A 26,139-nucleotide genomic window follows, 5' to 3' on the forward strand; every position below is an offset into this window, starting at 1 on the left:
CTCGAGGGTCTATGATTTGTCCTATGATAATCATGCACAAAGTTTTATCACTTTGTTAGATCTATTATCCGATGTGTTTTATTGCTTAATGCACCAAAACAAGCAAGGGTAAGTTATTAAACTGTTAACACTGTCGATAGATTATCACTGGATTAACTTTGACAAGTCAAACAATCTAACACGGGCAATATACCCTTTCTAAGACCAAGACACCCCTACCTTGCCCCAACCCCTGGGGACAGACATTTTCGCTAGCCCATATGGTTTTTTGCCTGGGGTTGTGGGTGAGAGGGTAAAACCAGACCGAGCAAAATCTTGAGCTAATGTACTGCAGCCATGGTCAGTGTCACCCAGGTAGTAGCTAAAACTTTATATTTATCTGGCTAGGGGACCTTGATTACTTACACTACAACTAGCTCAGTGCGAGACAAGTACATTCTTTGGTACAACATAAACCATAACCTAAGTGCTGATTATTAGCTGAACTGAAGGACATTTCCAACGATGTGACTTTTACAGGCCCTGTAGAGTAATGTGTCAGCAGTCATCATTTCAACAGATTTTCATTCCAGAATTCACAAAGAGAGGTTTTGCTGTGCAGTAAACGGTGAATGGAAAAGAAGGCCGTGTGAGATATCTTTCAAGACAGCCAGCTGTTGCTGCATTATTATAATAATCAACCATGGAAGTGATCACTGGTGACATAGAAAACACAGCTAGAAAGCTATCATCTGTATCAATTGGTCACCACTCCAGAAGTCCTCTCAAAGGTAAATTTGAGGTCCATTGGCAGTTAGCATATCTCTATGCATAATTATTCAGCTGTCTACATGTATGTGGACAGTTCGCAAAATCAAAGTCTATTTTTTTTTTTGAGTGAAGACACCAAGTTTTACCTCACCTAATACATACATCATACACCAGGTTAAATTGTTAGGTATTAAAGATGATGATGGATATCACAGAGGTTGAGGGGATTTTTAAACTGAAAATGTGATTCATGCACGGTTAGCAAAGATGTTGAGTAAATGCACAGAGGTGACTTGTCACTTTAGAATGTGTTTGATATGCCATACAATGTATTTCCCACTGACAATCTTCATCATTATTGAAGTGATTAATTCTGGTACAAATTAGTTTGATCTAAAGTAATTCATTTTCAAAGCCATGATGATGCTGTTTACTGCCTGAACTCCGATGTTTCTTCTTCACTGACTTTCATTATTTCATTAGGGTAATTCTCATCTCTCTCTCTCTCTCTCTCTCTCTCTCTCTCTCTCTCTCTATATATATATATATATATATATATATATATATATATATATATATATATATATATATATATATATATATATATATATATATATATATATATGTATATGTGTATGTTTGTGTGTATAGCTTAACACTTTTGCATATAATTGGGGTAATGTAGGATATTTTGGTAACATTATATAATTAAATTTTGACATTTGTCTATGATAATCTGCAGAAAACCAGAGCGGTAACATCAAAAGCCACCATGAAAGGCATGGAAGTGACTTGACCGAGGAAGAACAGCTGAGGTACAACAAACTGGTGAAAAAGTCGAAAACAGCTGCTCAAGAAGGAAATGCTCAGCTGTCTGTAGAACTTTTGTACAAAGCTGCCAAACTACAGAACAGTGAAAAAATACAACGAAGAATAAAAAAATTAGAGGTATTTAAATTATAAAATGTCAAAGTTTATCAGACATTCTGCAAACATTTGTGACACAGTTCTAATCACCAGACTAAGATGCAACCATGCAGAGCACTGTTATTGTTTTTTGTCAAATAGAGATAAAAACCCACCATTTTGACACATTTGATTATTGACCAATAGAGTATGAGAGTAATTTTTCTGATACTCACACTGAGGCTAGCAACACACTGTCACATTTTTTCGTGTATGCCTCAAGGAATAGACTGGAATATCCACAGTGTGAGGACACTTTGCCACTGGTATTGCTTCCATGTTTTGAATGAAGGTTCATCCAATGTACTCAATGAACATGTGCAGTTTAAAAATAGCACATTCCGTTATGTATCTATTTTTTTTCCCCCTCCACTTTGAAATAAGTATACCTGTTAATTATACTTACATGTATATGATGATTATATTGACACAACTGAATTCTCTGTGAACTTTTCATCATGACTCATCAGAATAAAGCCTTTAGTCTTTGATAATATATGACGGTGATCATCCTGAAAGCAAATTTACATACCGCTCAGACCAGCAGTCTGCACAGCACAGTCAGCAGTCTGAACTTTACATGAAAGCAGTCACCAATCATTCAATTGATATTATTTAGGATTGGATAAAAGAATATGAAAATGATCAAGAAGAGGAGGAAGTAGAAGAAGAAGATGATAATGGAATGGCACGTGTCTGTGATGGTTTTTATTTGCATAAAGATGTTGCTGGGAAGCTCTTCTCTTACCAAAAGGATGGTATTAAGTGGTTCTGGGGTCTTCATAAGAAGAAAGTTGGAGGAATTCTTGGTGATGATATGGGGTGAGGGAACACAAAGCTTTTTTTTCCTATCTTTTTTTTTTTTATCCTCAGATACTATGCAGGGCATTTTGCTGCTCATGTCAAGTACTGTCAGAGATGAGGCCTTTGAGTAGAAGAACATTTTTCTAAAAAATACAGCTGATGTTTGTCCTTTACCAATGCATGTAGTGTTTTAGAACAGTACATGGTATGGAAGAGAGCTTAATTTACATGTACAGTCCAACAATGACTGCTGCATTACCAGTAGTTTTAGATCACAACTTTTTGTTCCTATCACGTCAAACAGTAATCTTCAATGACTCAATGATTTTTCAGTGTCCATCAGTATAGTTAGAACATCAATGCACCTACCAGTATACCGTAATAGGGTTTTAAAACTTGAAGTGTGATATATTTGTAGTCTATGCTTGGAGCAGAAAATGCATTCAACAAGATTCAACTTTATCAGAACATGGATTAGAATTGACAATTTTATAAACATTATGAATCTTGAAGCACATCATGCAGCATCTTGAAATATGAGTTTTGATGTTGAATAAAAAAATCAAGCATTCATCTGTCAGTTTCAACCCTTTCATCACCATTGGTTCAACCCAAATCCATTGTTTTCAATGGTGATCATGGACCTGTTTACTTGGGAGGGGGTGTGAAAAGGTTAATGTAACTATCTTTCTCCTTTCAGACTTGGGAAAACTATCCAAGTGATTGGCTTTCTGTGTGGACTCTTTGATGCAGAACGTGTCAAGAGTGTTTTAATTGTAATGCCAGCATCTCTGATCATAAACTGGGAAAAAGAATTTGATAAGTGGTGAGTGCGGTCATTTTATGATTTACAATTTCACAAGAATCAAACCCGCTTGGTATTGACAGATAACGAGAGCACTTCCCTTTATGGCTTTGAAATATTTGAATATAACGATGCACACCAAGTCGAAGGGAAGTGAAAAATGAAGATTGACGTCTTTTGTAAAATGTAACTTGTTCTTCATAACATGTAACATCTCTCCACTAGGACAATTACTGAAAGAAATTGTAATCTCAAGCATTATTGTAAGTGTTGCCTTTCCAGTAACCCTTTCCCTGCCACACGGGGGTGACATGGTATCACTTCCCCATCTGCCAAGTCAGTAAAAAGCTGTCTGTGCCAACAACAACATCAATGGAATGAAAAGGTTCTGTCACTCTTTTTAATTTACTGCTTTTACAATCAACAACGTTGACACCTTTCACTGTTCACAGGGCTCCAGGAGTTCGTGTAATGACATATCATGGTAGCAGTAAAAGAGAAAGAGAGAGGGCGCTCACAAAGGTACAAAGACGTGGTGGTGTTCTTCTAACCACGTATGGTATCGTAACCAATAACTGGCAAGAACTTGGTACAGATGATATGGCCAGAGAATTTGTTTGGGTGAGTTGTTCTGAAAAGTGTTTGCTAAATTTAAGTTTTTACATCTTTACAACGCATCGGAAACAATTAGCTCCCATTTATGTCATAACAGTGTTGGCTGAGAAACACCTGATGTGAAAACCTGAAATGGAGACCAATGAAAAACTATTTTGTGTAAGATTTCAGATTGGCCTGATGCCAGTCAACTCTGAGAAGTAGTGCTTGTCTGATGGGTTAACTGGATGTGCTTGTATACCATGAGACCCCGGTTTTAGACACGATACATGAAACCATCGCGTAAGTGAATTAATGGTCATGATGGTTTTGTTTGTTATGTCTAAAACCAAGGTCGAATATATGCATGGTTACCCATTCATCCAGTATCTTTCAACATGTCAAACAATATAAGTATCTTGTATCAAACCAAATTCATGAAAAATGACCGATTTTGTCCCTTTAAATAAAAATGTAGTTGAAAGGTCTCCAGGCAATGCATACTCTTGAGTTACCATTGACATCTGTTTTATTTTGAACATTTAATCACCTCCTATCAGTGCTTTAACTCTATGTGTGATGTGTATGGATCTATCAAATAACACTCAAACCAATCATCTCTGTACCAGGATTATGTGATTTTAGATGAAGGTCACAAAATCAAGAACACCAGCATCAAGAGTTCAAAGGCTGTCCATGCTATCGCAGCAAGGAGAAGATTTATTCTGACAGGAACACCCATACAGAATAATCTCAAGGTAATAGTCACTCGAACTGTTACACCATGGTCTGCCATTAACAGCCATCAGTTAAAGATATTTTTCTATTGGTGCAGGCACATTTTGACTTGGCTATGCGGCCAATGAATCTCACTGTAGTGTATCATAGGCCTGATCTTGTCACTCAAGGTCAATTGTTAAGTTTGTTATTTACTGGGGCAAAATCTGTTCAGTGGTGGACTTCACAATTACAAACATCAGCATGAGTAACTGATGGCTGAAACAAATCGACTGTCTAAAGTTAACATTTATGGTAATCACATATACATGTACATGTGCATGTAATCATGTACATGTTACCTTAGATTTCAACAGTATTTCCAAAAATCAACCATGCTAGTTATTTATTGACAACTTTCTCTATCTTTCTGTAAACTTAAGTTTGTTAGTGGCACTTGAATCTGAAAGTGGGAGTCAAAAAGTTCTTCATTATTTTATAGAGTAACAAAAAGATAAAATGCTTGAGTCTACATCCACTATTTGTACTGCAGCATAAAAGTAGGTACAGTTGCAATGACATACAGAATACTGTAAAAACTGACCATGCCTACAAACGAATGACATGATTTTCAAGAATACGAAACAGAAGTGAATGAAATTGCGTTTTTTACCCCAGGAACTTTGGGCACTGATTGATTTTGTCACTCAAGGTCAACTGCTGGGTACTCAGAAGACATTTTCAATGGAATATGAAGGTCCTATTGTCAGGGTGAGTCATATCAAGCAATATGAATCATCAGTCCCATGTTCAAATTTTTGTGATTGATATTTTTTTCAATATTTTTGTCAGTGATGATATGCCAAATCGTTGACAAGCAGTAAATTCTGCCATCTGGTTGTTGCTTGCTACCCTTTCACCACCAGACCTGGTTTATACTCCAACTTTTTTCAGTTGTGTGCCATCTAACTTACAACATTTCTGAATTCTTTTGAGTGGATAAGAAATTTCGAAAATATTCATTGTGTCAGCCTTTTACCAGCCAGCACATACAGAGAAAAATTTTGGAGTCATTTTCATATGAGTTCAACTTAGAGGGGATGGTTGAAACTATATACCAATGCAGGTAAATGATTCAGGTGAAGTTCAACCCTTTCACCACCATGGTTTGGCCTAAACCCAGTGTTATCAATGATGAGTGTGGACCTGTTTACAGGAAATCGGGTTGAACAGGTTAATCCTCTTTCTCCTAAGTGGTATTTATTCCTATGGTTTGTCTATGGAGCCTGGTAGAAACCTCTTTCAAAGAGGATTAAACCCCATCATCATCATGGTTTAATCCAATCGTGTTGTGTACTGGTACATTAGCAAAGTTGGACCTCTGTAGCAGGAAATAGAGGTGAACAGGTTGAATTGTTCAGGCTGTGTCTTGAATTGTTTATTATTATATTTGCTGAGTAAATAAAATCTCCGACATCAACAGACAACAGTGTAACTATTGTGAATTGGAATTTTAGTTTTTTGAAATTCATATGATTTCAAAAAAATGTACTGACGAAATGGAACAGTAGTGAAATTGTTGACTGTACTATTCGCATTGTTGATTTTGTCATATTCAGGCCAGAGAGAAAGATGCCACAGCATGTGAGAAAAGACTGGGAAATGAAATGGCTGAAAGTCTGCGTAATATCATCGCACCATATTTCCTACGACGCACCAAAGCGGAAACTCTGGAAAAGAACACAAATAATCCAGAAGCAGATAAAAACAAATCAAATGAAGAAGATAAAGTAGATGGTGGAGAACCAGCAAACATGTAAGAGTCTTTCTAAAAATTACGGTTTTTATCTTGTTAAATCTGGTATGGAAAATCTGTAGACATTTTGAAATTTACTACTAGTGTTTACACACGTCAATGATTACCACTGAATGAATCCGCTTAGTTCAATGCCTTTATGATCTATTGCACTCTTGTAGTCTGAAAACTTGACCTTGAATATATACTCAGTCATGGTGATCTGACATTAACCATGTATAGTAATCAGTGCAGCTCATCAGATTGTTAACCTGAATTCACAGGTGTCACTTGACTGATATCTGAAGAGTCAGCAAGGTGATTGAGAGTGGTAAAATGAATTTATTGATCTATGTCAACATTTGTTTTTTTCATTTCCAGTGATCACAAAGCAAGATTGACAAGGAAAAATGACTTCATTCTTTGGGTGTTTCTCAGCGATGTTCAACAGAAAATATACCGGGATATGGGATCGACAGATGAAGTCAGAGAGGTAAAATTCATCTTATGTGATTTTATTGTATAGATTTGTTCTACACCAAATAGATTTGTGATATTCATCAGTCATGGTCTTGATAACAGAGTGTAATAGGCAGGGAGTGATAGACATAAAGTTGGCACCACATTTGATAAAGCTATTGAAGTTGTAACATTTGATGTACCATATTTACAATCATTTTAGCTCTGTTTTTTAACAAAATAGTTTACTATTCTCCTCCCAAATCACGTTGAAATGCCTTCCGTGTTTGATATGTCTGATGTTATTGTTGATGACTGAGTGTAAGTCCAGAATTTCATTTTTCAACATCATAGCATATTGTACGCATATACAATTGTTGCATTTGTAATACTAATACTTGGTATAATATATTTTATGGAGTACAAAAATAGACTGTCCATGTGTGGTGGGTTAAAATATTGAAAATATTTCAAGCCATTGTCCCTTTAAAGGTGAGATGCACAATCAAATACCTCCAGTACATACATTAAGCAACTGCTTTGAGATGCGTATGAATTCAATATATGGTAGTAGTAGACTATGTCCATGCCTATTGTTATTGAGAATGGAGAGGCTTTTCAGCAAGACATATCAGCGAGCCTATATCTCCAACAATTCATGGTACTCTTGAACCTGGATGTTATCCATATTCAATGTACTTTGTTTGACTCAACGTGTGACCAAGTCTCTAGAAGAGGTTCCTTGATTATCTGATATTCCACAATATATTTTGATGTGACATCATTGTTATCTTTTTCTCACAGTTGCTGATGACTAATAGGTCACCGCTGGCAATGTTGAACGTCTTGAAAAAGATCTGCGACCATCCACGCTTACTGTCGAAGAGGGCCTGCAGTATGCTGAACCTGGAAGGTGAAGAGAATAGGTAAGCAATTCTATGTAGTTCGGTACCTCAGAACAAGGCAAGGACAAGATATTGAGAAACATGGGGCCCGGGGGCAACCGACGTCCTTTGTGCCTCCTTACTGTTTATTATTGCCATAAATGTGAAATCTGGCAAAAAGTCGAATTGTTTGGACATAAATGAAAGTTAATGTGAAAGTGAATCAAGAATAAGAGATGACACTCAATAGATCACAATATCTAAAACAGGAACGGTGAACTTATATGATACAGAAGGGAGAAAATTTAGTCACAAACTATTGTAATATAATGGACAATGGCTAATCTAAACCAAATTACTTAAACTGGATTGTTGGCATTGATTACACATGTATTTATTGTCCATCAAATAGAAAATAAATTTGGGCCATTGACTAAAAAACATTTGCTTGTTACACTCACCACACTTGTACTTAGTATTTGGAGTGTACACATATCTACAATACAATGATAAAAAGTTTGGACTCTGTAGGTCAACAGTGCATCTTTAATGTATGAGACTAAATAAACTTACCCCTCAAGTATGTATAGGCCAAAAACAATATTTAATTTTGAATTATGTAGTGCAGGGAAGGACATAGAATATGGTGAAAAGCAAACTAAATATAAAAACTGAATATACAATTATATGAAATGTTGTTTTACAGTCATGAGTATCTAGTGTGTGCCGAGAGACATATTAAAATTGGACAGTATCATGCTGACCAGAGTTTGTCTGAGTGGTTGTTTCCTTCTGATTTTCTGACACGGTGATAGGTACAAAATATTATGTTATTCACCATAGTTAAGCAACATAGCTTGCATTTTGTTCACAGTAGAACTGAGTTTTACATGTAAGATAACTTTCTAATAAACTGTAAATTCTGGCTTGTGGCAGCTCAAACGTCGCAATACTACATTTTTTGATATGATATGGAGTGACTTGCACACATATGCAATATGCAGTGACAGTCGATATATTCATAGTAAGAGTCTACTACGTTCAAGCATAGTGATGTTGACAACTACATGCATGCCAGTGCACGATTTCAAAGTAGCCAGGAGGAAATTCTAATAGTCTTTTAGTGGAAATAGGCCCTATAGGTATTAAACCACAGTGAAACAAACAACATTAGTTATCGTGACCTTGCTAAAGTGCAATCTCGGATCATGTATGATCTGATGATCATGCCAAATTACCATGTCGGATTATGCCGTGATTCTGAAGTGCGCGTAAATCGGTCAACATAAGCACACATACGACTCTCGCCAGTCGCTTGTACTGCTTGGTCTCGCGTAGCTTTCGGTATTTATACAAGCTCGTGCCTTCGGCACTCGACCTTGCGCCTTCGGCGCTCGATCGCCTACGTTGGATTACTACCGCAAGTGACTCCGGATCCGGTCAAAAGAAGGCACGAGGACTGTCGACAGTCTAAAGCACACACTGTCTTCAACAATGATGCTTCGGCGCTCGATCGCCTACGTTGGATTACTACCGCAAGTGACTCCGGATCCGGTCAAAAGAAGGCACGAGGACTGTCGACAGTCTAAAGCACACACTGTCTTCAACAATGATGCTTCGGCGCTCGATCGCCTACGTTGGATTACTACCGCAAGTGACTCCGGATCCGGTCAAAAGAAGGCACGAGGACTGTCGACAGTCTAAAGCACACACTGTCTTCAACAATGATGTCAAAATCAATGCACAACTGTCGAAATTACCCAAAATAAGCAACAGAAAACTTAAAGTTATCGCTGTGTCGAAAGGACAGTACATCAACATAAAACGACGCTAGTTTGTTATGACATGGAGGTAGAAGGACAGAGCGAATTCTCTCGCTCTCACCCAGCTATTACTAACGGGCCGCCGGTGGGATTGCCTCGCTAAAGCAATGGATTCGCCGGTAACGAAGGAGCGTTTCGTGCCAAAAAAATACATGACAGCAACAAAAATACAATCACCGCGAACTTCATATTTACAAAACATCATCAAATAAATGCTAAAAGCTTCAAACGTCAAAATTCGCACAAGACCGAGAAACAGACAGCGTCCGTTTGATTTTTCAAAGTCCTTGCCAGGAGCTGGTCTTTGCAAACAACGCTAACTTGTTATATGCGCATGCGCATATTAAGGAGAGACCCATTTGATTTCGGGGGGGGGGGGGTTATGCAGGAAGTGGGTATGGGAACTTTTTTTGTCAGAGAGACAGCATTTTTTAATTTCAACTGTCACACCTGCATCAATATTTTTATCAAATGGAGTAGCAGTGCAATTTTTTCAAATTTAAGCCAGTGTTTCACATATCACAGGATGGTTTTATATATTCATTTTACATTCCAACGAATGAAAACAAAATGGAAAGTCTAGTATATATACAACTTTAAATTATAGAACACTTATTTTGGCAAATCAACAGTGATCAGTACTATACCTGCTTTTCTTTATAACAGTCAATTCCTTTTAAGTTCTCAGGGGAGATGTTATCTTTCGTTGTCAGAGAAACAAGGCTCACACATTGTATTTCATTATATTTGTTGTTCCTCATTTTTCTTTGACAACTTGTAATCTTTCTAACATATTTATGTTGAGAGAATAATATATTGGTTTTTACACTAGTTTATTGACTCCTGTCTTGTGTTTTTCAATTTTCACAATGTACAGAAGTCAAATAGTCCCATCTAGATATTGCCTGTACCATTGAGATATTGCAACAGAAATCCAGAAATATGATTTCTTGAGTCAGAAAAGGGAAGGAAAACATCGAGTGCACTGAGGTGTAAAGTAGTGAATGCTTATATCATAAGTGCTGGGAAAAAAAAACACATGAGATTTGCTTGTGGTAAAAACATTTGCGCTGCCTATCGCAGCATGCTAGCAAAGAACACATGAGAATGAATTTCCAAAATTTTGCTCATTTCAACTGCATTATGACAGTTCCTTTTTTATTTATTTCTGTCTGTTATGAGAATTTTTTTTCTCAAGCCATTACAGGCTTATTTTTTTCTTTATTTCACCTGGTGACAATTTTTTTCTCAAAATCCTCCATACCCCCCCCCCCCCCACAAATCAAGTGGTTCTCCCCTAAGTGAGTCCCTGACCTATGCGGGCCAGTGGATTACTTCCTCAGTAGAACTGATATGCCTGCCGGTACCATCATTCTTCAGTCGATCAAAGGCGCCTTTCCTACCAAAAAATACACGACAGCCGCAAAAGTGCATCACTGTCATCGTCATAACTATAGAATATATTGAAAAGCACAGTGAAACGTTCACAAATTAAAAAATAGCGTCAATGACACTGTAGCTCCCATCCTGGACTATTTAGTGTTTGTTCTCTGGTCAGATATTTGAACATGTGTGAAAGGGATAAAGTGCATGAAGTGAAAATACTTAAATGTAATGTACTGGAGACAGTGAAATATGTTTAATGTATTTATTCAGAACATAAAACGGAAAAAATACAGAATTAGAAATATCGAATACTGTGATACAACCATTAACTAAACAAGTCATTGACAATGACAGTCCCCACTTGTAATAGGAGTATTAGTGGGGGGGGGGGGGGGCAGGGAAATGTGGTCATTAAGAAGTATCACTGGAGTGTATATGTTGAGATCTATGGGCAAATAGGTCTATGTCGTTGTTCCCAATTTGAAACACATGAGGCATGTCTAAGTTATGGTTCTAAATCGGGAAAAAAGATCAGACCTCTAGCAGTATTGGACAGCCAAGAAATACATATGCGCATAATAAATGAGGTACAAGATGTGACATCTTAAGGTCTAATATCCTATCAAAATTGGAGGGTATAGAACTTGTGGTTATTGAGATATGCATATATATGTATAATCAAGGTCAAAGGTCATTGAGGTTACATGACATTTTGAAAAAAAATTATATTGCTAATTAATCCCTATATGCCAAAAAATCAGACCTCTAGCTCTATTCACTTGCCCAGAATTAGATGTGTGCAAAATTAATGAGGTAAAGCGTGTGTTGTCATAAGGTCTTCCATCCTACTAAATACAAAAGACATAGCACTTGTGGTTACTTATTTATTGACATAAACATATATTTTAGGTAAAAGGTCATCAAGGTCACATGACATTTAGTCAAAAAAATTCTCTCCTATAGTTATCCCTTTATACCAAAAATCAGACATCCAGCTCTATTGGCTTGCTCAGAATGAGATATGTGCATAATTAATGAGCTACAATATGTGGCATCATAAGGTGTCCAATCATACCAGATATGAAGGGTGTAGCACTTGTAGTTACTGAGTTATGGACAAATAAGTATATTTGAGGTCAAAGGTCACCGAGGTCACATTACATTTTGTCAAAAAAAATTCTCTCCTAAAGTTATCCCTATATATCAAAAATCAGACCTCTGGCTCTATTGGCTTGCTCAAATTAGATATGCACATAATTAATGAGGTACAATATGTGGCATCATAAGGTGTCCCATCATACCATACATGAAGGGTGTAGCACTTGTGGTTACTGAGTTATGGACAAATATGTATATTTGAGGTCAAAGGTCACCGAAGTCATGTCACATTTTGTCGAAAAAATTGTATTGCTAGGTTATCCCTATATACCAAATAAAGTTATCAAAACAAACCACCAATTGTATGAAACATGGGCCTAAATACAGACAGACTGACATTCACAGACTGGCACAGAGTGATGACATTGACCCCAAGTGTGCCTTGGCCCATGGAGAGTGATAAAGATATAACAAAAAGCTGAATGTAATGATAAAATAGTTAAGTATAGGCCTACAGACACTGAGGGTGAATATGTTACAGCAATTTGATTAGTTTCCTTTCGTTTTCTAATTCTGTGATAATTTTTAAGACAATCAAACTGCAAGGCAGTTTTAATATGTATTGACATACATGTTATCTTTTACAAGCACACAGCAAACTGTTCTTGATTTTTCATTTACAATATTTGACATAGACTGAAATACATAACATGCAACCAATATTTACATTTTGCCCATGCACCAGATACATGGAGAGATTTCAACATGCAATCATTAACTCAGAAACCCTATAGGGAAAAGTAAACATTGTTTTCTTCCAGAACAGCTGGTACATCCACATCTGGAGCAACTTACAAACTTAACCAATTACACAAGGATGATGACACAAGAGATAAAGTTAAACTGTGGTGAACTTGACTATTCCTTTCAAATCCTTACCTAACTTGATTCACATCTTAAACTAAAATACACTGCATGTTTAATGGCACACAAAAATACATCAGGGTGTACCATTTGATAAAGGGGGTTGTCTGGAAGATTGATGAGGAACATCTTTTTTATCCGATACACTGTACATTCTTTTTTCCCACTATCTCACCTTTTCTTTTTGACAAACCTTCTGTGGCTGATTTTTGTATTGACATTTGTTTGGATTTTTTTCAAAATCTGCCAGGACCCCCCCCCCTCCATCACTCTTTAACATTGAAAAAAATTTGAATATATTTGTTGGAACCAAACCTGCTGAATCACCTCAGCTATGTTTTCTCATTATTTTTACCGCATTTCAACACCAAATACAGTTTACCATTTCAAATGCTTACTGAATCACAACATTATCTTAAACATAGGGCCAATGTCCCTGAAGCTACTATAGACATGGATACAAAATTAAGTATTTCCTGACTGTATGAAATCATCTCACTAAGGTCATCCTAGGGACCTGTTAACCACATCTGGAGCAACTAACCAAATATTAAAGCTGTCTGACCAGCGGTTTTGAAAAAAACAAGCGACCCAATAGTCGACAGAGCTCTGCTGTGTTATGTAGAGAGCAACTTTTTGTGACATATGTATTGATGAAGATGGTTGAGATCTAGGATAGCTCATTTCAGGACGGCCTGACCTAAAATGGCAAAATTAGCTGCAAAAATACAAAATTGATGATTTCATCATAATTATGTATAAAAATGTATACCAAATATCAAAGCTATCTCATGAGTAACTTTTGAGAAACAAATATTTTGACCAAAAACGGCAAAAATTGACCCAAAAATACAAAAATTGAAGATTTCATCAAATTTCACTATATCACACTTGGAGAACCCCCAGGAACCTGTATACCAAATATCAAAGGCATCAGACAAGAATTTTTGAGAAACACATTTTTGGACCAAAATGTCAAAAATTGCACAAAAAATACAAAATTGCAGATTTCATCATAATATTCTATATATCATATTTAGTTTATCTGTAGGAACCTGTATACCAAATATCAAAGCTGTCAGACGAGCGGTTTTGATGAAATAAATTTTTTACCAAAATGACAAAAACATTCCTTAAAAATACAGATTTGCATATTTCATCACAATTTGAACAAATCCAAATTGGGTTATCCCTAGGGACCTGTATACCAAATATCAAAGCTGTCAGACAAGCGGTTTTGATGAAATAATTTTTGACCAAAAATGACAAAAAAATTCCTTAAAAATACAGATTTGCATATTTCATCACAATTTGAACAAATCCAAGTTGGGTTATCCATAGGGACCTGTATACAAATATCAAAGCTGTCTGACCAGCGGTTATGAAGAAGGAGATTTTTTACCAAAAACGCCTTTTTTGGCACTAATTTGTATATTTTCAACAATATCAAAAAATCAAAAAAAGCACAATTATTTCAGGTCAGCCCAAAGTACTTGGTACATGCTAATTTTTCATGTAATCTGCTCAGTGGTTATTGAGATTTTCAATTTTGACTGTTTTTACATTTTTTCACTTAATTTGCATATTTTTGGCAATGACAACTTCATTTGAACAAAATCTCATCTACAGCCCATCATCCATGTACACACCAAATATCAAGATGAAATGTACAGCGGTTTTGGAGTTTTTGATGTTGACGGACAGACATACAGACATACAGACATACAGACGTACAGACATACAGACATACAGACATACAGACATACATACATACAGACATTTCCCTAGCCTATAAGAATAGCTTCCATTGCCATATATACATATGGCTATGGGAGCTAAAATGTACCCTAGGAGATAGGTGGCTTTAATCAGAATTTTAGGTGAGGAAGGTTTGAAAAGTCCATTCTATGTAAAAAACGGCGCTGATTCCAAAAAAAGCAGTCTTATTGACCCCACTCAAGACAAAATTGCCATTTTGGCCACTTTTTCCTCAAAAAATGGTCATTTTTGGTCAAAAACTGAAAATCACTTGTTTTTTTTTTTCACATTTGGAGATCAAATGATGTATGAAAAGTTCATTCCATGTAAAAATGGGTGCTGATTTCAAAAAAGCAGTCTTATTCACCAAACTCCAGACAAAATTGCCATTTTGGCCACTTTTACCTCAAAAAATAGTCATTTTTAGACAAAAATAACTTAAAACGATTCATTATCTTCGCAATAATAGATAAAACGATGTGTGGAAAGTTCATTCCATGTAAAATGGGTGCTAATTTCACAAAAAGTAGTCTTATTTACCAAACTCAAGACAAAATTGCCATTTTGGCCGATTTTCCCTCAAAAAACGGTCATTTTTAGACAAAAACGGAAAACCTATTGTTTTCTTCACATTCGGAGATCAAATGATGTATGAAAAGTTCATTCCATGTAAAAATGGGTGCTGATTTCACAAAAGTAGTCTTATTTACCTAACTCAAGACAAAATCGCCATTTTGGCCACTTTTCCCTCAAAAAATAGTTATTTTTAGACAAAAAAACTAAAAACGATTCGTTTTCTTCACGTTTGGAGATAAAACCATGTCTGGAAACTCTGTTCCATGTAAAATCGGTGCTGATTTCAAAACAGACAGTCTTATCGACCTCACTTAAGACAAAATTGCCATTTTGGCCACTTTTCCCTCAAAAATGGTCAATTTTAGACAAAAATAACTTTACATGATTTCGTTTTTTCACATTTGGAATAAAATGATGCATGGAAAGTCCTTCCATGTAAAAATTGGTGCTGATTTCAAAGAAGGCGGTCTTATTGACCCCACTCAATAAAAAATTGCCATTTTGGGTACTTTCCCGTCAAAACGCCCTTTTTAGTAAAAAAAATAGCCACATCTTCATGATCTGTATTTGTGACTGTTAGTTTCGTTCCTTTCAAAATAAATGGCAAGCAATCGTCACCAGAAATTAAAACTTCTCCTTTCCCGTTACATTATCTGTCTGTCATCTTCATTTTTCTCATTGTTAATATGATCACTCATCATCATCATCATCATCATCATCATCGTTGTTGTTGCTGTGGTCATCATTGTCGTTGTCATTGTTGTCGTCATCGTCATCTTCATTAGTGATATCTTGTGGTTGAATGATCTGAGCAAGAATGGTTGGCATTTGATTACCAGTAAACCAGACTGGTAGAAAAACTCCATCAACCTCTTTCCAGCCATGATCTGTAGGCTCAATGTTTTCAAGAGGATCTCGTAGATGTGCATGCTTCCATAGATATGCCACATAATTGCATCGTTTTAATTTTTGTTCAAGAACATCTTTGCATGGTGGCAGCATACTTGCATCAATTCCCTTTATTTTCCCCAGTGGACTTTCTGGATTGGTTGGTTTATATTTCATGAGAAAGATTTTCAATCTCGCCTCATTCACAGATGATAATGTTCCCTGACCATAGAGTGAACATACATATCGCTCTATCAGGTTATCGTCATCGGCAAGTTTATATTCTCTCCAAGAATGCCGAGTCCTTCAAGACAGAGAGGATTCTTTGCTGCTTTCTTCCATGGGTTCACCTTTCCCTGCCTGAAGAAGGGTGATGTGTAGTCACATCCTGTCAGAGCATGGTAGCCCGGTAAAGCCTTGCAAAGAACTGGGCCAATGTGATTTCCCAGTGCTGTAATATTGACATACCTTCTAGTGTTATCACTTGAATGTCCAAGATCCATCCACAGATTGGCATTGAGTTGTCTGGCATGGAACAGCAGGTTGACCATAATATCAGTGTCTGTTGCCCGGACGACAACATTCTGTCCTGGTATTGCTCTCGATAATATGTTGAGATGGTACACTAGGCGGGTATCGGCCTCCACATGTGAACATATATATTCAGGTGCCTCAGTTTGTTCAACATATCTGTCAAAGTAGCTGTATATTGGATGCAGTGTCCCTCATGTGCAACGATAACTCTCTTTTGCTTTATGATAGATGCATAACTGTTATTCTTCCATTCTTCAATGAAGAACTTGAGAAGAGCAGTTTTAAAATTTGCTGATCTCAGTGCGTATCTGAAATCTTTCGGACGTAACTGATCTGCACCAGTGATGTGAATGATGCATCATTTGCACCTCTCATATTTTGCTCAGCATTCTTTATACTTTTCACATAACTGTCACAGACAAAGTGAACTTCACCTGCTTGTACACTGCATATGATCCGCAGGACCAGCTCAGCCACTTTTCCAAAATTCAATGCAGATCAGAAGGTAATGACTGGATTATAAACATTGCGTCATAGAGAATCGTGTCAACTCTTGTTGGCTGTGTGTGTCGAATCATACCTTCAAGATGTTTGGAAAGTTTATACTTTGGTGTCTTCTTCATTGTGCCATAAATGCTGGCCAAAGAGAGAGGAACTGGGGTTAGTGGAAAAGGAAATACTTTCTCAAGCTCAATCTTACTTGTACAAGCAAGGTAAACCAACCTGCCAAGCAAATCCCGTGTTGTCTTCAATTCTACAACCTTTTCATCTTTACCTCGTACGTTGCTCTTGGCAGCCGCACTTGCAAAGTTTCTCACTTTCTGTCTTGGCAGTGGTCTCTCAAATCTTGAAGGATCTTTTAAGCATCCTTGAAGAAAATCTTCTTTCCACTTTTTCCCAAACACAAAGAGATTTAACATGTCATCTTTTACATAATCTGGCATCTTTTTGCCATCTGCCAAACAATACAGATTGCTGTCTTCAATCAAGGACTCAACAAAAGGATTCATAGTTGTCTCGATCATTTTTGAAATACATTCCAAATCTTTGTGGAATTTACTCACTTTTGACTTCCGTGTTTCATGGGAGGGACTAAAATCTTTCTTTATGGCAGCTTTTTCAAAAAGATATCCTACAATGGTACTTCTGGCCGATCTAGTAACTGTCCATCGTATGGTTGCTCCTTGACTTTGATGGAATGCAGAGATTCCAGTCTGTCGTGATGCTGCATCAGCATTTATCGTGCTCTCTAGCACTTGATCCACTGGTTGTCTTGCAAATGAATTGGATGACAACCTCACAGATAAACCACCCCTTTCAAGTTGTTCTCTAATGCCAGGGTGTGTGGTATCCATATTCAAGAGCCTTAGATAGTACAAACACATATAGCGTGCATAGTTATGGCGATTTGCTGCGAAGAAAATGTCAATCATTTCCCAAGCATGAAGCAGAAAAGATCAACATCATTTGTTCGTACAGCTCTACTGAACAACATGTAGATATCAACCATATCAATATAATTTCTCCAAAACTGAGCATTAACACCATGTTTTCCAGCTCTGGTAGCATCACAGAATCTGTCATACCTCCTCATGAATGCTATGTACTCATCTGTTTCCTCCAAACCTTTCATTTTCTCAGGGATGGTGACGATTGAACACCTTTAGACCTTCAACCAACTGCCCATAACTATCATTTGCTTCTTCCAGTTGTAAAAACAAATCTAGATGCTTGCTCGCCATCGCATTTGAAAGGAGAACAGCATTCTTCTTGTCTGATTATAGTGCTTTCCTGATTGAAATGCATTCAGAGAACCCTTTGTAAGGGCACCACTCTCGATTAAAATGTGGGCTGCACCTGACCCATCCATCAGGTACCCCACTGCTGACAGATAGCGAAGCATTATATGAAATGCCCCAAAACAGACAAAAATATTGTCATACTTAGGTCTCATGCTGTCCTGCAATTGTGAAGCAGGTTTGGCGATAGCTAAGTCATATGTTGTTGCAATGTAATCTTCCTTACACTCTTCTGCAACGGTTACATTTCTTTGCATAGTTTCATTCACAACGTCATGCCTTGTAGGCGGGGCTCCGATATTTGCCAAATAGCCTATTTTTTGAGTTGGTAGATCATCTTTGGTTATTGTAGAGTTCCAGCCAGACCACATTGGTACTTTTTTGTTTGTTTTGCAAGATATTATCCATGCAACATCTCTTGAAAAACAGGAATGGTAGTTTACAGGCCTGTCCACTGTAACTATACCAAACTGAAAGTGTGATATCATAATTTTTTTTCTTACTGGTTCGAGCAATGTATTTGGAATGTCAAGGCTTCTTTTACTTTTCCTGCTCACAGAAGGAACTGTATCCATTGGTGCATTTGAAGGTGTCGATGAATTACCTGATGATGGTGGTGAGTTAGTGATGGAGGTTGTGGTTGTTGTATTGGATGGTGGCAAAACAACGGGAACTTTATTTTGGATACAGATGCCATGTGTGTCATGATACGTTGATTGGTCGTAGTTGTCCCATGCTGTTATTGTGCTTAGCCCTTTTTTGCTTCTAAGCCGTCAGGAAGAATACGATTCTTCTCATAATTGTTGCTGCAATCTGAGTCTCATATTCTTCTGCAGTATGATATCCTATACAGTGGCCAAAGTGATTAACAATTTCTTGCACCTTTTTGGAACCAGTAATACTTCTCAAGCCCATGCCCAGAAGTATGTGTTTAGCTGGTTTCACTGTTCCACGAGTTACTTTGTAAATATCATCTTCAGCTGATGATTCAATATACCTCTCAACTCTCTGACCGGCTTCGTCTTTTGAGCCAGTGTACAGAATCCTATAAAACTGCAATAGTTCAGCAGGTATATCTGTACACTGGCCATTGTGAATTGCTTCCACTGTAATGGATTTGGGAGTTCATTCTCACAGAGTTTCTGGATCTTTTCTCTGAGGAACAAAGCAACATTTTGTATTTCATTTTCCACAGCATCCTTTGCAAAAGAGAGATATGTACCCTGCTTCTTACTTTCTTGATCAAGTCGAAGCTTGCTTCCATAGAATTCTTTAATTTTGGACAAAAGATGGTATGGTTCTGGGTTAGGCTCAACTAATCCTTCTTCTTTGAGGAATTCAATGTAGGTTTCATTGACATTAACCAATTTCATTCGTGAGTCTTTCAAAAAAATTTCACAGTTTATATATGACAATAACTTTAGAAAAGCATTTTCCCGTCTATTTGTATTTGTTGTGCCCATCTCGTTTTCTTCTAATTTAGTTGCTTTTGAAATATACCTTCTTCTGCATGTATTGTGATATTTGACTTCTTTAGCTATGAAATCAATATTTCCAAATTCACGGAGGAAAGGCTCATCTTTTAGTTGCTCGCTGCATTTAAAATGCTGTCTTGTCCTGGTCTAGTCACACATTCAGATAGTGTTTCAAAACCACCGGGAAAATGCTTGCGATCTAGGCCATTGCAGAAAATACACTTGCTTTGAAGCACTCCGGTAGTTGTAGTAGTTCCCACTGTTGATTTCTCCACCCTAGATCTAGTTTCCACAACATCAGAAAAAGTTTTTCTTTCTTTTGAATGTACCTGATATGATGTAAAGTTACTGTAACAACCACTGTGAAAACCATAATGTGGCAATGGTTCAACTTCAAAGTTAATAGAATCACATAAAACAAGGTACTTTGATCTCTTCTGATATGCTTTCCGTAATTGAGCTATCTCGCCTGCTGTCTCCCATGTCTGTTTTGTAAAATGAGTTACTGCCTCATTTAAATGTTCTCTATCACCACGCACATGCAGCACACACTGCAAAGGCAACTCTAGATTATCATTCATCTTATTAAAAGACAGGAAGGCTGTTTAATAAAGAGAATATAGTATGGAGGGATAGACTTGAAAGTAGACACCTACTTGATTTCTTTTTACAAAGGTACTCAAATATCGATCCACTGTATTTTGTTTTTCAATTCAATCAGTTAACAAATTGTACTGTATACTCTGAAGATTTTTTTGTATCTCGGAGCCACAAAGAGTTACTAGTAACTTGTTACTTCATTTAATAGCTGTAGATTGTTCTGATACAGGATTTTAGAGAAATTATCTGTAATTAAACTTTTATGGAAGCACAAGTGTACAATACGCCTATTATATCAGCACAGATGATGAAAGCTTTTCTCTCAGCTCTGCTTCATCAAAGCCAACACGAGTAACTTAAACGAGAAGAACATGAATATCTCGTAAAAATCTCTTGAACCTTATTAGCATTCAAATGTACTTGTAATTTTTCATATAATGTGAATGTTGCTATACCTTTCTTTACTTTTTAGGAATAATGAAACAACACCAAAATCCGAACCACATGGCAAAGAAATCAATCTTTCATCACAAAAACTGCTAACATTTGGCGAACAACGTCATTCTATGTTCTAAATATAACCTATCTGATGTGATATATTACTTTTTTAATTAATATCGGTCACCGACCGGTCTTGATCCGACACTGATTTTCGGCACCAATTCGCCTCGCAAATAGTCGCACGTAGACAAACCTAATACGCCTCACTGACGTCACCAAAGTGAACTCAGTGGCGCACTGTTAGAGATGTTGCTATCCATATGAGAGTCTATTTACGCAAGGGATAATTCACACTTACGCAACACACACGAACAGAAAGCACAAAACAATCATACAAAATCAGAAACAGTGGGTTTACGCCAAACATCGGGGAGCTTTTTAGTCCACCATGCAGAAATGATAGTGGTCACACACACGATTTAATATGCATCAATAGATCTCCAATTGTGAAAAAAAATATTTTTTTCCTTAATTTCTTCTCAAATGATCTTTTTTAACAAAGAATTGGTAAAAATGGCAAGTAATAAGACTGCTTTTTTTGAATCAGCACTATCTTTTACATTGAATGGAATTTCCATACATCATCTGCTCACGAAATTTGAAGAAAACATTTTTTTTTGTTTTTTTCTAAAAATGACAAGTTTTTTGAAGAAAAAGTGGCGAAAATGGTAATTTTGTCTTGAGTGGAGCAAATAAGACTGTTTTTTTTTCAATCAACACCAATGTTTACATTTGAATGGATGTTCCATACATCATTTGATCTCCAAATGTGAAGAAAACAATAGGTTTTCCGTTTTTGTCCAAAAATGACCATTTTTTGAGGGAAAATCGGCCAAAATGGCAATTTTGTCTTGAGTTTGGTGAATAAGACTACTTTTTGTGAAATTAGCACCCATTTTTACATGGAATGAACTTTCCACACATCGTTTTATCTATTATTGCGAAGAAAACGAATCGTTTTAAGTTATTTTTGTCTAAAAATGACTATTTTTGAGGTAAAAGAGGCCAAAATGGCAATTTTGTCTGGAGTTTGGTGAATAAGACTGCTTTTTTGAAATCAGCACCCATTTTTACATGGAATGAACTTTTCATACATCATTTGATCTCCAAATGTGAAAAAAAACAATTGATTTTCAGTTTTTGACCAAAAATGACCATTTTTAAAATGACATTTTTGAGGAAAAAGTGGCCAAAATGGCAATTTTGTCTTGAGTGGGGTCAATAAGACTGCTTTTTTTGGAATCAGCGCCGTTTTTTACATAGAATGGACTTTTCAAACCTTCCTCACCTAAAATTCTGATTAAAGCCACCTATCTCCTAGGGTAATGTGCCCACACCGAGAAACAAGATGGCGTCCGATTCGATTCTCAACTCAGATTTTGTCCTAAAGTTGTGCGCATGCGCAGACGGTAGCTTTAACGAAAGCGAGTCAAAATCAAGTAAATATAAAATAACATGGGGCCCGGGGGCACCGACGTCCTTTGTACCTCCTTACTGTTTATTAATTGCCATAAATGTGAAATTTGGCAAAATGTCAAATTGTTTTGACATAAATGAAAGTTATTTGAACTGGTTGGTTACCGCTCCAGCATAAGTTCAAGTGTGGATTGTAAGTATCAACAACCTTGATATGAACCATTGTCTCAGGGCTCCCGCTACCCGATCGCCAGCTCGCCAAAAACTACAAAAAATTTCAAATGGCGACCAGAAATTGAATTTGGCGATTTAATTGGCGAAGAAAGATATTTCCCCCAAAAAATATCGCTTTTGAATCATCAAACCAACTTTCATATAACTTCATTCCGACAACGCAACGGCAGCAGGAAGTTCTGTGCTCTGCGTAACGCAAGGCAAAATCAATGCTGCGTTGTCAGTGTTGATAGTGACCGAATGCGTTCGATGTCTCCCGATTGGGTCCTCGACGCATTGACGTCATCATCGGCTAGTATGATATTTCCCGAACGGCGTTCGGCAACTTTCGGACACTCGCACGTGTACTGAATGTCATGACATTTGCTCAGCGTAAATAGCACGTTCGACCTCTCAATGTCCGACTGATTAGCATTAGAATGGCTTCCAAACGAACTCTTACCGACTTCTGGGGAACTCCGGGACCCTCGAGAAAAGAAACGGAGCAATCAAAAAATGGTGGCGATGAGAAGAGAGAAAGCGGAGCAGCGACAGAAGGGAGAAAATTGCTCACAGCAAAGCGAAAGATGAAACCCGACTGGTTCAGACGATTTCTCTGGCTCCGCCACGATGGAGAAAAACGCATGTTTTTCTGCAATTTCTGCATCAAGGCTGGCAGGACCAATATTTTCACGACGGGAAGACAGTCAGATATCCCTAAAGCTGATGATTTTGTAAAGCACGAGAGAACAGGTGATCACAAGTTTGCGTGTTCTGCTAACTGTAGCGTTAAAAACGATGAAATGCCAAAAGCAGCAGCAACGGCTTACAATGCCGTGAGAGAAGCCATAGTCGCAACGATGAGGAGTGTATATTTTGTTGCGAAAGAAGACATGGCGAAGGCGAAAGTAAAAGCAGTGGTGGACTTCTGTGATTTGCAGGTATGTACTGTCACTATCTAAGATACAACTTAGTCTACACCGATCTTTTTTTTTATTTTGCTACTTTGGGCATTTAGTTTTTCCGAACGCTACCGTTACCGAGTTAGCGCAGGCAGAACACACAAACTTGTGACCAGCTTTTCGTTCATGTTTCACAAAATCGTCAGCTTAGGGCTATCTTACTTCACGTTGTGAAAATATCATGTGAACATGAATTTTATAACTGAATTTCTTTAAGAGTAATTATTTGATAATGTAGATTCACTTCTGTACTTTCGTGACTGATTTGACGTCTTCATTGGCGCCAGTCTCATAAACTAGATGAAAACCGCGTGTTTTGAGTGACAGCTTTAGAAAAGTTTAGACAATATTTGGAACAGTACTTATTTTCTAAAGTTTGTGCCAAGCTGTCTGCCACAGATAATATTTTTATTTTCATTTTTACAGGGTGTTAAGTCGTTTGCAGCTCTTCGTCAAGATGATCGAGTAACATATATGCACAGTACAAGTACTAATGACTTCATTGACTGCATTTCAGAGGTGATTGAAAAGGATGTCATTGGAAAAATGAAGTCAGCAAAGTTCTACTCTTTAGAACTGGATGAATCAACAGATGTTTCTGTTTCGCAAAACCTGATGATCTACATCCGAGGTGTTGTTGATGGCAAAATTGAATCTCACTTCTTGAGTGTTAGCCCTTTGAGTAATGCAACATCTGAACAACTGTATCTTGATGTCAAAGACATTCTTAAAGAGAAAGGATTGTTGCTGTCAAATCTGATCTCACTTGGTACAGACGGAGCAAGTGTGATGACCGGGAAAAGACAGGGATTGACGACAAGATTCAAAAAGGACAATCCATTTATCTTGTCACAACACTGTGCAGCTCATAAATTAGCACTTGCAAGTGGTCAAGCTGCTGATTGTGTCCCTTACCTTGTGAAATACCAAGCACTTGTCAATGATCTTTACAAATATTATCACTACTCTCCAAAGAATCAAAATAAATTAGCAACTGCTCAAGAGAGTGTTGGCGACAGAAAATTGAAATATCAGCAGGTTTTTCACACGCGTTGGCTCTCTTTCTACAATACTGTATCTACAATTTGCAAAACATTTGACTCATTGCTATCAGCTCTACATGATGATGTTGAACATAACCAAAACAATGCACGTGTGTCAGGACTTTTGAAGAACATTGCAAGATTTGACTTCATTGCCATGTCATATTTTTTATTAGATGTATTGGCTGTATTAAACACAACATGTCTCTCCCTGCAGGCTGATAACCTTACCTTTTCTGATGTTTCTGAGTATATCTGTGCTTGTAAGAGAGCCATTGATGATTTTAAAGTAAAGAAAGGGCCTCACTTTCTTAAATTTCTGGAGAGTGTAGAGTCAGAGAATGCTGACAGGGCAGAGTTTGAATTTCATTCCCACAAGATTGCATTGACCAGCAAACACAGAGAGAATTTTGCAAAGAGTAGTCAGAAATTTCTAGATTGTCTGTCTGATAACTTGGCCAGCAGATTTGATGAAAGTGATGATGTAATTAGTGCCTCATTTGATATACTGGTTCCATCAAAATCCCCAGCTGATGATGGTGAGCTTTTAGAGTATGGAATTCAGGAGATTGACACTTTGGGTGATTTCTTTGGTACAGAGAAAGTTACTAGTGAAGGTAATACTGTAAATCCACCATTATGTAAAGAAAAACTTATCAATGAATGGTCAGTTTTTAAGTATGTCATGTGGAAGCACAGAAATCAGAATTTCTGTGAGTTTTGGGAGTGGGTATTGAGATCACATGGGCAGTCCTATCCAAATTTGTGTACCCTGGCAACTATCTGCTTAACATGCCCTGTGACATCAGTCAATGTAGAAAGGGGTTTCTCTAGATATAATATCATTAAGACAGCACTCAGAAATGCTCTCCACACAGAAAATGTAAATAATCTTCTTGTGATCAAAATAGAAGGTCCAGATATCCATCTTTTCAACTTTGATGAAGCTTTTCAGAGATGGTGTGTTAAAAAAGATAGAAGAGCATTCAAACAAACACATATTGAAAAAGTAAAGAGTTGTATTGATGACTCTGGGGAGGCTGAGCTGAAATATTCACAAGAGGATTTTGATTTTGTGGTAAAATATGTTGCATCAAAGTTTATTGACAATATTGATACCACATCAGGTGAAAAATCTGTAAAACCAATACCTGTGTAATGTGTATTTTCACGTTTGAACAATAAACTGAGCAACTTGTCATCCATATAATGTTTTTAATCTTTCTCATTTTGAATCCCACAATTATGGTGCATTGGCTAATGGTTGCTTCATTTGGCTAAAGAAAATTGTATTTGGCTAATCAGATGGCTAATGATTGTCATAGCCTAGAGTGAGCCCTGATTGACTAAAAAACATTTGCTTGTTACA

The 26,139-nt window shown here is 37.1% G+C and overlaps 2 protein-coding genes across 3 annotated transcripts in view; both read left to right on the top strand.

Moving 5' to 3' along the window:
* Positions 1-26,139, top strand: part of LOC139145642 (DNA excision repair protein ERCC-6-like) — a 45,952-nt gene that overhangs the window by 1,554 nt on the left and 18,259 nt on the right. Inside the window, exons 2-11 of one of the 2 annotated variants that reach the window (XM_070716918.1) lie at positions 573-770; positions 1,493-1,698; positions 2,336-2,538; positions 3,221-3,346; positions 3,778-3,946; positions 4,549-4,677; positions 5,315-5,407; positions 6,256-6,452; positions 6,813-6,924; positions 7,695-7,816. In XM_070716918.1, coding sequence (XP_070573019.1) covers positions 683-770; positions 1,493-1,698; positions 2,336-2,538; positions 3,221-3,346; positions 3,778-3,946; positions 4,549-4,677; positions 5,315-5,407; positions 6,256-6,452; positions 6,813-6,924; positions 7,695-7,816 — 1,445 coding nt within the window. In that variant the 5' untranslated portion in view covers positions 573-682. Of the gene's footprint in view, positions 1-559; positions 771-1,492; positions 1,699-2,335; positions 2,539-3,220; positions 3,347-3,777; positions 3,947-4,548; positions 4,678-5,314; positions 5,408-6,255; positions 6,453-6,812; positions 6,925-7,694; positions 7,817-26,139 lie in introns of both variants that reach the window. The other variant, XM_070716919.1, reaches the window with a different exon arrangement.
* Positions 22,496-25,980, top strand: LOC139145643 (zinc finger protein 862-like). Its single transcript, XM_070716920.1, has 2 exons — positions 22,496-23,706; positions 24,154-25,980. The coding sequence occupies exons 1-2, from the start codon at positions 23,206-23,208 to the stop codon at positions 25,927-25,929; spliced, it is 2,277 nt and encodes a 758-aa protein (XP_070573021.1). The 5' UTR covers positions 22,496-23,205; the 3' UTR covers positions 25,930-25,980.

This window comes from Ptychodera flava, chromosome 12 (assembly GCF_041260155.1).
Source record: "Ptychodera flava strain L36383 chromosome 12, AS_Pfla_20210202, whole genome shotgun sequence".
NCBI lineage: Eukaryota > Metazoa > Hemichordata > Enteropneusta > Ptychoderidae > Ptychodera > Ptychodera flava.

Bases quoted from the DNA above. Each gene is read 5' to 3' on its own strand.
- LOC139145643 (XM_070716920.1), top strand. From the start codon at position 23,206: ATGGCTTCCAAACGAACTCTTACCGACTTCTGGGGAACTCCGGGACCC. The intron at 23,707-24,153 runs GTATGTACTGTC...TCATTTTTACAG, and splicing joins TGGACTTCTGTGATTTGCAG to GGTGTTAAGTCGTTTGCAGC.